Here is a 13,438-nt window from a genome sequence, read left to right as displayed (position 1 = left end):
AAATGACAATAGCAAACTTGGTATATTTAGCCCACAAAGAAATAACTTCATTTCTCGACTCTTATCAAGGGGTAGTACCAAGCTTTTTAACAAGATGTGATATACAGTAAGTCTCACATGTCCACGTTTGTTAAGTGTACGCTCAAAATTCCTCAATGATTATAGATGATAAATCATTACAGAATTACTCTGGGAGTGTGCTTTTTAAACTCCAGATAGATGTTATAAAAGGCGCACCATCCAAATACAAAGGTTCTTCATCATGTCGGTCAAATACTATATTGTATATTCAATCAGAGAAACACAAAGACAACCCAACAAGACTTTTCTGTGCTTTAAAGATGTCTACATATGTATGTATTGGCTAATACAAGGCAAAATTTGTGTGGTCAGATAAAATCTAATACTGCATGTCTGAAAATAGAGTAGTAAACAAATAATCAGGAATGTATGGCTTCATATGTGAAGTCTGTTTAATTTATAACTATATAAATAGTTATATATTATATTGGGCTTTCATATCTACCCCTTATTTATCAAGGGTCACCACAGCGGAATGAACCGCCAACAATTCCGGCAAATGTTTTATGCAGTAAATACAATTGAATATCCAATTCACTTGTATTCATCCAATACAACTAACGCAAACATGGGGAGAACATGCAAACTCCACACAGAAACGCCAACTGGACCAGCTGAGAATGGAACCAGCAACTTTCTTGCTGTGAGGCGACAGAGCTAACCACTGAGTCACCGTGCCGGCCCATCTTGGGCTACTTGTTTTAGCCAAGAGGCCAATGTTTAGACTTCTTTTAAGCACACAAATGTCTGGTGTAAACATACAGTATATCAACCACTTGGGCAACTTTGGGTAGGAATAATTAAAATCCAGAATAGTGTGTCGAGTACTTTTTAGAAAGAAAACTCCTACAACAGAGGTGTTTGGGGCAGTTCAGAAACAGCGTTAAAAGATATAGAGTGAACTTTGTGCATTGTAACTTCGCATGATACTTGTTCAAACTGCAAAATTGTGCACAAAAGGAAGTGTTAAAAGCAGAAAAAAAACCCTTCAAAGTCTCAAATCTTTGACGTTTCCAAATGAAATTGTAAAATTTCCATAATAACATTTGGGCAAAGAGAAGTTAATTCCTAAATCGCCAGAATACAGTTTAAAATATGCACATCTGAACTGGCTACTACACCATACAGCCCACATCTGATAGGTCTTCCTCAACACCCTTTACAGAGTCCACCGGCATTTCCTCACTGTTTCCAGAGTTCTGGAGGAGGAGCTGCAATCTGGTCCAGACTTTGGGGTCTCTGCTACATATGGCCTCCAAAAACAGATCAGTCTGAGCCTGTAGACTCTGAAGTTGGGCCTGGGAGCGTTTGTTTTGTCGAATGAGTTCCTTTGTGCGCATTGTGATGCCCAGCAGGCCTGACCGATTCAAGATATTATACGTGTTGCAAAAGCGTTTGCGTTTGCTGGAACTTGGAGAGAGGGCTTCTGGGATACTTTCCACATCACTGCTCTGGCTGATTGAAGTTTTAGGGAACTTCTGAGGGAACGCTGCGAGGAAGGAGTCAGTACAAAGAGAGAACGGGGAAGTGGTGGTATGGGGCTCCTGAAAATCTGAAAGCCTAGACGGAGAGTCTTTCACATGCATGTCTTCAACGGTGTGACCAATTTCTTCTAAAGAAGAAATACTTGGGTCTACACCGTAACCACTAAAAGTCTCAGAGACATCCTGCTTCAAAGGGAAATTGTGGAAAGGTTTGTCCTCATAACGGTGTCGGTGATGTCTTCCAGCATGACTGTGGCTTGACCTCCTATTGATGGCACCAGGCCCTTGGTCAACTGTAGGTTCTTGAGCAGGATGTGGGGCAATTTTTTGAAAGGTGCTTTGCAGGGGAGCATGCTTTTTGGAATGCTTCTGCTTGTCAAAGCTTTGGCTCGTACTGTCACCGCTGGGTAAACATTTAGCAACAGGCTGTAGGTAAAGCAGCTGAGACTGGGGAACCACATCTAATGAAGTGTTTAGGCTCCAAGGTTTTAAAGCAGGCGCAGTAGAGTTCGGCTGAAAGAAGAAGAAATCAAATGTTTTTAAAACGGACACATACTCTTTGGCTCTCATCCACAATAACAGTTTGAGCCAATTGCAACTCATAGGACAACTTCAAAACTAATGTTGGGGGAGCTGCTCTGAAACTGTAGTTGATAAGCTACCCGCTGCACATCAAGAAAAAGTAGCTAAGCTACTGTTAAACTACACTTCTTAAAAAGAAGCTCGCAACAGGATTAGTTATTTCTTAAAATGTAGTTACTTACACTGAAACTTATTTCACAAAGGCAATATAAAGAAATGTTGATCTTAAGTAAAATATGTAATACATAAAACAACACAATATAATTATGATATAATAATGTATTGTTATGACAGTTTTCGAATTTCTCAAACTTTCAAAATTCAAAGTACAAAGCTGCAATAAATGTAGCATTGCATGTAGTATATACTGTACATATATATTAATTGATAAGGGATATAGTAGCATTTTCTCCATAAAAAACAAAAAAAAGGACAAAGCTATATTTTGTTTAATGTTTTTATTGAAGTCCTTGCAGGACATTTTTACTTCAGGTCAGAACTGTTAGAATACTTTATGAATTGATGGCTGTAATACACTAATGGCTTTCTGCTTCAAACCATTGCAGGTTCACTAAATGTACTGTAGCTGTCAAAAAGCTACTTTGCTAATTGCTGAAAATAGCTAGCTACTGGAAAAGGTACATAATATCATAAACAGTTGAGCTACTGTCAAACTAATAAAAGCATAGCTGAGCTACTTTATGCTAGCTACTCCCTAACAATTTTCAAAACACCTTTTTTATGACTAGCATGTTAGCCAAAAAAAAAAAAAAAAGGATAATGTGTTAGCTTTCTATATAACGCCTAAATAGATTATATGTTTAGGGTGTTGACATGTGGTTTTGGTTCTGCTGGTTTATTCGGCTTAGACCGAAATAAAAAAATAAAAAAGTATGTTGTATCTATGTTTCAGCTGATATCATGTAAAGAGTTTACAAAATGTGTAAAGGAACCAAATGAAGATATGCTGCAAGGAAATGATTTTAGACATCTGCATTGATCTGTAATGAGGAACATCACAACTTTAACTGGTATGCATGAACATTCTGTTCTTGTTATGGTGGCACCCTGTATTGTGTCCTGCTTTTGGATTATTTAGATGTCTCTGATTTGTGATTTATATTTCAGGTCAAACCGAACCAGGAGTTTGCATGCAGACTGAGATTCATATTTTCATCATATGATTATTTATTGTGCAGCAATAACTTAATTAAGTGAATTAGGTTCAAAGTTAATCAAGTAAAGAGAGCAATAGCAAATTTTTTGTATCAAACAAAATGTAAAGTATGAACACCTCTAAACTTCGAACTTAAAAACCTAAGAAATGTATAAGATGTAATGTGTAAATGTAATATTTCTTGGCATATGAATAGGTTCGTCCTTGTCTTCAGCGTGGATACCCTTGTGTGTCATTGACCCAGCACTAATATTTATAAATCAATATTTAAAGTAATCATCTCGTTCTGATTAACATCATGTTCTCGCTTGCTAGCATTGAGAAGCAGTAAATGAACAACATGTGCAATGATACATCTCTTCTCATGTGAAATGTAAAGCAGCTGTACATTAAAGATGCATTACGTTAAAAAAATCCACAACTTGCACTAATAAATTAATGAAATTTAATAAACAAGCACGTTATGAACTACCTCACTTATATCAACATCGCAGCTTGAACTAAACGCATTTATGAAAATGCTAATGTGGACATGCGTTAGAATTTTTTTAATACATCACAGTGTTGAAATTAAATTGAATTTCTCCTGTGTGCTTCTGATGTCTGAATTCACGATTTTCGCTAATAAATGATTTACAGACATCTCTAGTCATATTCATCTTTTTGTTATACATGTTTTGAGATTCAAAGAGTATTCAGTGCAATAATGATCCAATGACCTGAAACTACCAGCATATTTAATAAATACAGTTTTGAATTTGACCAAAACAATACTACAATCCCAAGTGTCACAAAATCGAAATATCTCAGGAAAGCAACTACAAATACAAGATAAATCCAGAATGATATGCGTGCGTCATACCTGCTTGAGGACAAAGTTGTTCATTACGATCATGGGAGATATGCCTGGATGCGAGCCAGTAATGAAAGGCACCCGAGGAGCTGTCGGCATGTTTAGTGCTGCAGAACCAGTTGGTCCAATGTCTTCAATGTCTGTCTGGTCTAGAGCACTAAAATATCCTGAGCTGGCATCTACGGTGTGAAGAAAATCATGAGCAATTCCAGCGTTATGGATGTTAAAAACTCAAAACATAAATTCACAGAGAAAGTATATGTTAGCATTATATTAAAACGTCCGTTTATATTTTCCACAGAATTAACCACAGAATTACAGATTAGAAAAATATCAATCTGTAAACATTTTTTATACTTTAAATTAGGAAAATAAGCATGTGTTATGGATCTGACCAAAAAAGTATGCGAGTTTATAGTATACAACATGCTTCGTAGAAATTCTGTAAATTAAACTGCACAACCCAAAAGAAACTATGCTCATCAAAAGCCAAAGAGTTGACTCTATAAAACAAAAATAATTGATTATTTAACATGTTTGTATTTATGAAGAAAAACAGCTTCGTTATGAATGTGACATCTATCCGATATGAATGTGACAGAAGCGAAATTAGCACTAATGTGACTTTGGTAAATATAATTGTTTGAGAACATTGCAAAGACAAGTTTGAGTATTTTTACAGTCCTCTAAAATACAAGCCTACCCCCATAAAAATGGGGTTATACCCTTAATTATGTGCTGTGTTTTATATATCCAGCCAGTAACATGGGAATTAGTTAGAATTGTGCCACTGAATTAGTGAAAGTCAAATCAGGGCATCACATTTTGCTTAAAACAATAATAATAATTAATGAGGTTGCTTTTATAGTCGCACTTAGTCATAATTTAGTGACAACTTGTGACTTGCTCCATATATCCTTTACCAAAGTACTTACCAAACTAATATTCAGATGGAAATCTTATGTAAGTATGAATTGAAAACAACATCAGGACTATTTATTTAACAGTGAACAAAATTGTACTTTGATAGTCATTGGCTGCTAAATATGATTTTACTATTTGGAATTTGCAAAGAATACTTTTCAGAAATTATATTATAAAGGAGAAATTCTGAATGTGCGAATATAAAATTTTAAGTCTAGAAAACCAGGTCAATGACTAACCTGAATCTTTGTCGGTGTCACTGGAGGCTTTCCGTTTGTTGCCCATGTTGAATCTTCTCTGGTGGTCCGATTTGTTTGATTTTAGTCTATCTGTACAGCCCTGATGCAGGCCGTGACTGAAAAAGACAAAGCCTTGGAGTCAATAAAAGAAAGTCAAAACCATGAAAGATGATAGCCTACTGTAACGTGAACACATTTATAACGGTGATATCAGTGAAATACAGCTCCAAACTGACAGTTGTACGCATTTAAACACCAAATATAAGATGTATTAATACAAAAATAGCTTTGGGATTAATTAGCAAGCACTACTACAATTTTGTGTTAGTAAACAAACAGCCCATGAATGAATCATAAGCAGAGTGCCATGTAAACATTTCCATAATAACCTAACACAGTGTTAACAAAAACATATTAACAGTTTAAATTCTGCATTAATAAAACAATAACTATGTTTTTAATCTAACGTTAAGTTACTTTAAACAGAGTCTGAATGTCAAGCTTCTGCAGCACTTGATACACGATGTTAAACACGAGACTCTCACAGTAACACACGATACAATATCAAACGCACGTTTTATTAACACTTACCAATAACAAATATTCTTTCGAAGTCGCTTTCTTGCTGAAGTCTGTGAACGAACTGACGGTTGACGGTCTCAAACTGAGCTTATATTTCTGTTGTTGTGGAAAACGGATCGTCTACACTGCAACGTGAGTTTACAAACTTCGCTCCGCCTCCTGCCCTGGCTTAAATGGCTGTTACCAGGGGAACAGCCTAAACGTCACTTGTTTTACGATGCAAGATCCGCCTTAACATTTGCATAGCGCGTTCTGATTGGCGCAGAGCTGAACCCTTGCGACTGTAAACGTGACTGAAATGTGGTGTGAAATCTGTACTGCTGTGTCAAGTGTGATCCAGCACGCGCCGCGGCATCATCTTAATAATCCCATTATAATGTTCACTGCATGCAAAAATAGGGCACAGAATTAAAAGTACGTTACAAGTTGTGCTTACAAAATATAATAATTATTACTATTAATATTAATACTGGTAATAGTAGTAGTAGTATTCACGTGCTAGTACTGTTTTAAAATGAAAAAAGTAAGTAAATTAGTTTGATACGGTATTAAATAGTTCTTTAAAGGTATTAACTAGCCCTTTATCCATCCAGTACTAATTCTTTTAACCTGAAAACGCATTCTTAAGAACTTATGATATTAATATTAAATTATAATAAGAATTATATTAAGTCAGTTATAAAGTTACCAATAATTCATTCCACAATGTCATGCGCTAATATACATAGAATTTGGCAAGGTGCAACACATGACAATACTGTATATAAGAAACAAAAAACACAATCTTCAAAACAAAATCCCCTCTTAAAGCAAACATGAATGTTTAATTTGTACTCCCCTGGTACGAAACAAAACTTGGGGACTGTCCAGAAGAATTCATAAATAATCTGTATGTAATTTCAGGTTACCTTCAGCATATACCAGGGTTCTTCTTTAAATTTATGCAGTTAAATGTTTCTTTTTCTGTCCACTAGGTTCTGTACTGCCTTCATAATATTCAGATTTGGACACTGTGGAGGCCATTTTAAGACTGTGTTTCATCAGCCGTTTTTCCTCTTTAAATAAATATTAATCATATATTATAATCAGAACAAAAATATAAATAAACTTTTTTCAATCTGTATTTCTGGTACACTATAATAAAGAGAGTGATTAATAAATAAATATGTGAAAATTGAAATCTGAGAAATGAGATTAAAGATTGAAAAAAAGCTTTCCATTGATGTGTAGTTTGTTTGATATTTGTATAATGTTAGTTAGAATAACTGGCTGAGATTTTTAACTATCTGGAGAAAACTAAAACTATCAGAAAATCTGGATTCTGAGGGTCCAAACAAACCTAAATATAGAGATTTAAAGATTTCATATATTTAAAGTAGCAAATTTACAAAATATCTTCACAGATTAGAATCTTTACTCAACATTCTAATGATTTTTGGCATAAAAGAAAAATATATGTGCAATATTAGACAGGTTTTGTGGTCCTGTATCTAATATAGTAATTTCCATCACTAGCAACAAATGTAATGGTGGCCTAAAACTTTGACACAGTACTGAGTACATTAACAATAAAATACACCACAAGTTTCACAAAATATTTTTAATGATAATCAGAAAAAACAATAGTCACTCTATAACGAAAGGTACTTTTAAATTTGTATAGTTTTCATACATATCAACAGTATTTTTTTTAGAAACATACAACATTTTTATACTTTGGCAATTAATAGCCCTTTAGTGAAAATTATTGCATTTATATTTAGGGCCCTGCACTCAGTCAGCAGCATAGATAATAATGCTTCTTTGGTTCAGTTCCCGCACTTTACAGAGTCCAAAGTGTAGGAAATCATTCACTTTCACTGACAGAAGAATAATAAAAAGCATCAACATTCACTCAAATCATGATTGAACGTCTGTCTCGTTTCATGTTGACTGGTCCTTTCAGAGCAAAGTCTTTGTCCTCACACAGTGCACACATTAAATCTTTTATTTTCTACCTAAACGTAAATATTTAAACGATATATATTCTTGTGGAATGACTTTCAGGACAACGTTAATCCAAAAACACTTTGCGAGTGTTTTTAAGTCTTTCATTATTGCCACTAGAGGTCAGTATGTCAATCCACTTATTTGAAGAATATGGCAAGCCGTTTTAACAATCAATCTATAAAACATACTTCAATACATTTATTCAGCCAAGATGAGTAAATATTCTGTTGTCACTAGTAACAAATGAAATATTATTGTTGACTTTTGTGTCACTGAGGTCTATTATTCATTCTGACTACCATTTATCTGTATATTAATAGTTATTCATTAGGTACTAGAACTTATTTTTTTAGATGTGCACCTTTTATTCGATACTAGTTCTCATTTGATAGACAGTATTACCTGTAAACAGATACTATTGTTTGTTAATTGCACTAATATTATTAATTTGTATTTAGATATTAGATATTTTAGGCCATAGGTGACAAAGGCTGCATCTGAAATCACCTACTACTCAGTAGGTACTGCATTTGAATTGAAGCGTACTATTCAGCCATTAGAAAAGTACATTCTATACAGTAAGAATGTCAGTAGTATGAATAGAACTCGGACATACTACATGCGCCAATTTGTCATCATCACATGATCTACCCAGGTCAGTTGCGTTGCTTCACTCCCAGTCATAAATTCTTGCATGGTGCATCGTGGGATAGCGTATCGATTATCTGATTACGCACTTCAGAATCTCGTCGGATGTAGTAGGTCATCCGGGTACTTCTCACATACTGTTTATCCAATACTATGAATCCAGACATACTACTCGACTGACATACTATTTTAGCGTACTATATAGTATGGAAGTAGGCGATTTCAGACACAGCTAATCTTAGTTCCTGGAGGCCCGCAGCTCTGCACAGTTTAGTTCCAGCCCTAATTAAAAACACCTGATCAAACTAATTTTGTGATTCAGGCTTTTTTGAAACCTACAGTTAAGTGTGTTTTTCCTAATGATGGGTTTCAGCTGGAAAGGCATCCGTTGCATAAAACATGTGCTGGATAAGTTGGCGGTTCATTCCGCTGTGGCGACCCCAGATTAATAAAGGGACTAGGCCGAAAAAAATATGAATGAAGGTTACGGTGTTGAAGCAGGGTTAGAACTAAACTGTACTGGGCTGTGGCCCTCCAGCAACCGAGTTTGGAACCCCTGCATTAGACCTATTACCTATTTGATTAATATTAGTATGTATTATAGATATTACTTATTTAGTAGATTAATTAATTACTTATTTACGTGTTTATATTTATTTATTTACTACAAGTACTAGAACTACCAATACATGTGTACTAGCATGTACTAAATAAGCACTAATTGCTAATCAGGAAAGACTATTATCTAAGAAGTAAGGGCCCCGATATACTTCAAACAAAATAAAAAAAGAACTGAAATTACATCATTTTGAACAAAATCCAGCCAAAACAAAGTTCTTTTTGCAGCAAACATTTTGGAGTTTGTTTTGGTCCTAAACATCTTTGCGCTACCATTGGTCTGTGATGAAAAAAATCACTTCAGTACCTAAAGAATGTGTACAAGTAGCTAATGAATATGTAATAGAAAAGGTACTATCTTAAAAAGTAAGTACTAGTAGTGTGAAAATAGACAGTAGTGTATTTAAAATATTAAACTTTAAAATGGCGGGCAGCATGGTTGCTCAGTGGTTAGCACTATCGCCTCACAGCTAGAAGGTTGCTGGTTAAAAACACGGATGGGTCAGTTGGCATTTCTGTGTGTTTGCATGTTGTCCTGTGCTCGCATGTATTTCCTCTGGCTGCTCTAGTTTCCCCCACCGTCCAAACACGTACGGTAAAGGTGAATTGGATAATTTAAAGATGCTGTAGCGAATGAATGTCAGTGAGAGAGTGTATGTATGGGTTGTGGCCGGAATGATATCCACTGCATAAAACATATGCTGGAACAGTTGGCGGTTCATTCCGCTGTGGTGATTGCTGATAAATAAGGCATTAAGCCAAAGGAAAATGAATGCTAAAAAGGCTTGCCATAGTGCTAAACTCACACAGAAGCTCTAGTCTGGAGTTTTAACCACAGCATCACGTATGAGCGTCTGACGAGGTTTTCGCTTAATTAAAGGGTAATATAGTTTGCATAGCAGTAAAGAGATGAAAACATCTTTGGCATTTTCATTGTGTGATTCCTTCTAGACTTCTTTCCAAATACACAATGCCTTTGTTGATCCCTAATCATGGAATGCAGCTGTTTTACTTCAGCGGATTTTAATAAATAAGAGGGAAGACTGGTCGCTATTGTAACTATGCTACTTCTACTAATAATAATATTACTATTAAACAATAAAATAATTATCTTATTATATTATTATGATAATGTCCAAAGGGTTGACGTCAGTCTAAGATTTTAAGTTTGGTCTCCTGCTGTTGTTTTTTGTTTTGTTTTTTTCTTCAGTAAGAGCTGTGCAGCAGTTTTTCGGTATGGATGACTGGAAGCTCCCCCGTGTGCTGACAGAAGCCCCTCTACCATTACAGCTCTGCGCCTGGATCGAGGAGTGTGGAGAGGTGGCGGGATCCAGGAGTGAATGATGACCATGGTGAGGGTCGCACAGAGAGGGGCGGATGCGCGTGATTGACTGGCATCATGGCGAGACAGCGTTTACCTGCGGGGAGGCTGACACCTGTAACAGAGCATGCACACGCACACACACACACACACACACACACACACACACACACACACACACACACACATCAGTGGAAATGTGTGCTTAAGATCAGAGAACAGTGCACTCTTTGTGTTGTTTAAAGACTTGCTCTTATCAAAATGTCACTGAAAATGAGGAGATTTCATTTTAGATTACGTTTTAGAATCTAGTTTTAAAATGTTTGTTTTTTTCATAGTATTTTAAAATAAGCAGTTTTGAATGCAAAATTTATATTACAGACATTGCCTTGGGATCATATTTTTTTTAACAAAGACATACTGGAAATTCATGCTTTAGTTTTCGTAAATTTGCATATAATTTTTTGTTTTAAAACCGGTATGAGTATCTTTCTTCTGTTGAACACAAAGATATTTTGAAGAATGCTGGTTGTTGGCACTTATTGACTTAAATTATAGGGGGGGAAATTACTATGGAAGTCGATGGGTGCCAGCCACCAGAATTATTTGACTGAAGAAAGAAACTCAAATAGGAGGTGAACAAGTGAAGGGAGAATAAATGATGGAAGTGTTTTTATTTTTGGGTGACTTTAAACTGCAAAAAAAAAAGCACTTAGACATATGTTTCTACGTAAAAACTATTGTTACGGTACACAATATTTCATCATATGACATCACATAATCTATAATGATATTCACAGTGACATTATCAAAAAAATAGTCCATCAACATGCTTTTTGAAAGTACCCATGAGAAGGTATGTTATGCTGTGCAGAAAAAAAGTAAATAGCCCAATGGTTTAGCACTGATAAGATATAAAAAATTATATTTGAATTTGAGTGGCTGGAGAGGCGTCACGGTGGTGCAGTGGTTAGCACAATCACCAGCAAGGACAGTGGTTCAACCCCGGCTGGGTCAGTTGGCATTTCTGTGTGGTTTTCATGTTCTCCCCGTGTTTGTAAGGGTTTCCTCCGGGTGAAAGCGATGTAGCGCAAAACTGCAAGTGCAAAGATGACATGTCGTTTACTTATTATTATTCATAGCAGAGTTTTCTTATCCTATGAGAAGAGTCGGCTTCTCATATATTCATGACTTTCCGAAGGCAAGGCAGACCTGCCATTGCCAAACTGTGAGACACAGCCACGGCACACGGTATTTAGTTGTTCATTAAGGGAAGCATGGACACCAGCCCTCCAGAACCAAGTTTGGACACCTCTGCTCTAGATAACCAATAGAGCCAATGGTTGAAAAACGCTGGGCAAGAGACCTGCTGCACTGAGTCTGCATTCAGACCCGGGGATTGGTAGAAAAGTCCTCATTTATAGTGTTTATATGAACATGATTATCTTTATAATTACATAAACTGTGGTTATCTGTATATGAAATTACGAATAACAAATGTAGCAGGGCATTAAATTACTGTTTATATCTTTGCATTTTAACTTTGTAAACTATAAATCATGGGTCTCCTCACAGTTTGTGTCTCATTTTGTGAGCTAACTACCAACAGTTGTTTCTCTTCCCTCTATGTAGGATATGACCCTTTAAAACAAGTCCAACAATTCAGTGCTTATAATGACTAGATCTGTCAATATGGACAAGCAGAGGTTGTAGCCTCTTAATCTCCTTTACTCACCTGGGTTATGACAGTTTCTGTGAGTGAGTGACATGAATTTATCCAGCTACATGCTTTTATATAAATTTTTCATTGAAAGAATTTCAAATCTCATTCTTGATTATGAAAATGTACCTGGTTATTGCATTGCTGGGTATGAGCCTGATGTACAGGGGGTGCTATTGCATCCCTAGTTCCAATAGCCATGATTACAGAATCAACCTTTGTTTACACACGTTACATTTACAACACTTGACAGAAGTAGACAGACACAGACATAAGTAACAAGGAGGTGTACAAATATAAAAATAGAATTTTATATAAATTAGTTCCAAATATTTAACTGAAAAATTATACCCTTTAATTTGAATAAATCTCATTTCATTAGAAAAACTATAGCTGGCCAAGTATTGAAGACATTTAACTATTGTCTTTATGTATTTCCTGACTATTGGGCAAAGTCTGAAATGAAGTAACACCTATACATGTTCTATATGTTGATGAGATAAGAGCTGGGGAAATTATGTACTTCATTTGCATGCTCTGTTTCCATCTCTATGTATTATTGCCTATAAAAATGTATTTAACTGAGTGCCTGGCTGCACTAGTTCAGATTTTTTGGATGAACGACACAGATAGCGAGTTGTTATAAAAGATTCTGCTTTGAAAATACCCAAAATTTTCTCCTGGTTTGTCTCTTCTTTCATTCACAACAAAGGCATCAGTAAACTTCTTAGGGGACCGCCATTTTTTTTAAAATGAAGACAACATAAACATTAAAATAGTCTAAAACAACAGACCAAGATGTACAGCACAATAACTTTAAATGAATAACATATTATATTTCTTTTATTCATGAAAATTGTAGAAATGTTATTTATATCCTTGGATATTTTGAAAGGTCAGTAAGTGTGATAAGCATTGTTAGCTTAGCTGAATGCTAATATACGGTAAACTATTAGCAGACGCTTTACTTACCGGTCACAGTCTTTGGCTTTCTGCTTCTCCTTCCTTTTTCTCCCTCTATTTCTGGGTTTCCATCTACAACAAAAGAAACAATTACTCCATTTAGTCTATATCCTATATTAACAAAAATGCGTAAGTGTAGCACAACTTGTTACCTGTCTTGTTTTGTTGTAGGTTTTCTTAGTCTTGGAATCACAATGTAAAAGAAAAGAAAGCAAAGGGACTATTAAAACACCTCTATTTCCGTTCAGCATGCAGTT

At 35.5% G+C, this 13,438-nt stretch overlaps 2 protein-coding genes across 3 annotated transcripts in view; both read right to left on the bottom strand.

Annotated features, from left to right (window-relative positions):
• Positions 1-1,192: 1,192 nt before the first annotated feature.
• On the bottom strand, positions 1,193-6,093 carry cipca (CLOCK-interacting pacemaker a). The gene is made up of 4 exons (NM_001327903.1): positions 5,932-6,093; positions 5,341-5,456; positions 4,187-4,356; positions 1,193-2,078 (listed from the first exon to the last, which is right to left on the bottom strand). Exons 2-4 carry the CDS (start codon positions 5,384-5,386, stop codon positions 1,197-1,199), a joined length of 1,098 nt encoding a protein of 365 aa, NP_001314832.1. The 5' UTR covers positions 5,387-5,456; positions 5,932-6,093; the 3' UTR covers positions 1,193-1,196.
• A 1,414-nt stretch (positions 6,094-7,507) lies between these two features.
• Positions 7,508-13,438, bottom strand: part of pgfb (placental growth factor b) — a 57,166-nt gene continuing 51,235 nt past the window's right edge. Inside the window, exons 5-7 of one of the 2 annotated variants that reach the window (XM_087291067.1) lie at positions 13,334-13,363; positions 13,191-13,253; positions 7,508-10,613 (exon numbers count right to left, since the gene is read on the bottom strand). In XM_087291067.1, coding sequence (XP_087147193.1) covers positions 10,592-10,613; positions 13,191-13,253; positions 13,334-13,363 — 115 coding nt within the window. In that variant the 3' untranslated portion in view covers positions 7,508-10,591. Of the gene's footprint in view, positions 11,595-13,190; positions 13,254-13,333; positions 13,364-13,438 lie in introns of both variants that reach the window. The other variant, XM_087291066.1, reaches the window with a different exon arrangement.

The sequence above is a fragment of the Danio rerio genome, chromosome 17 (genome assembly GCF_052040795.2).
Source record: "Danio rerio strain M-AB ecotype USA chromosome 17, GRCz13ab, whole genome shotgun sequence".
NCBI classification, from domain to species: domain Eukaryota; kingdom Metazoa; phylum Chordata; class Actinopteri; order Cypriniformes; family Danionidae; genus Danio; species Danio rerio.
This window is presented reverse-complemented; position numbering and strand designations above follow the sequence as displayed.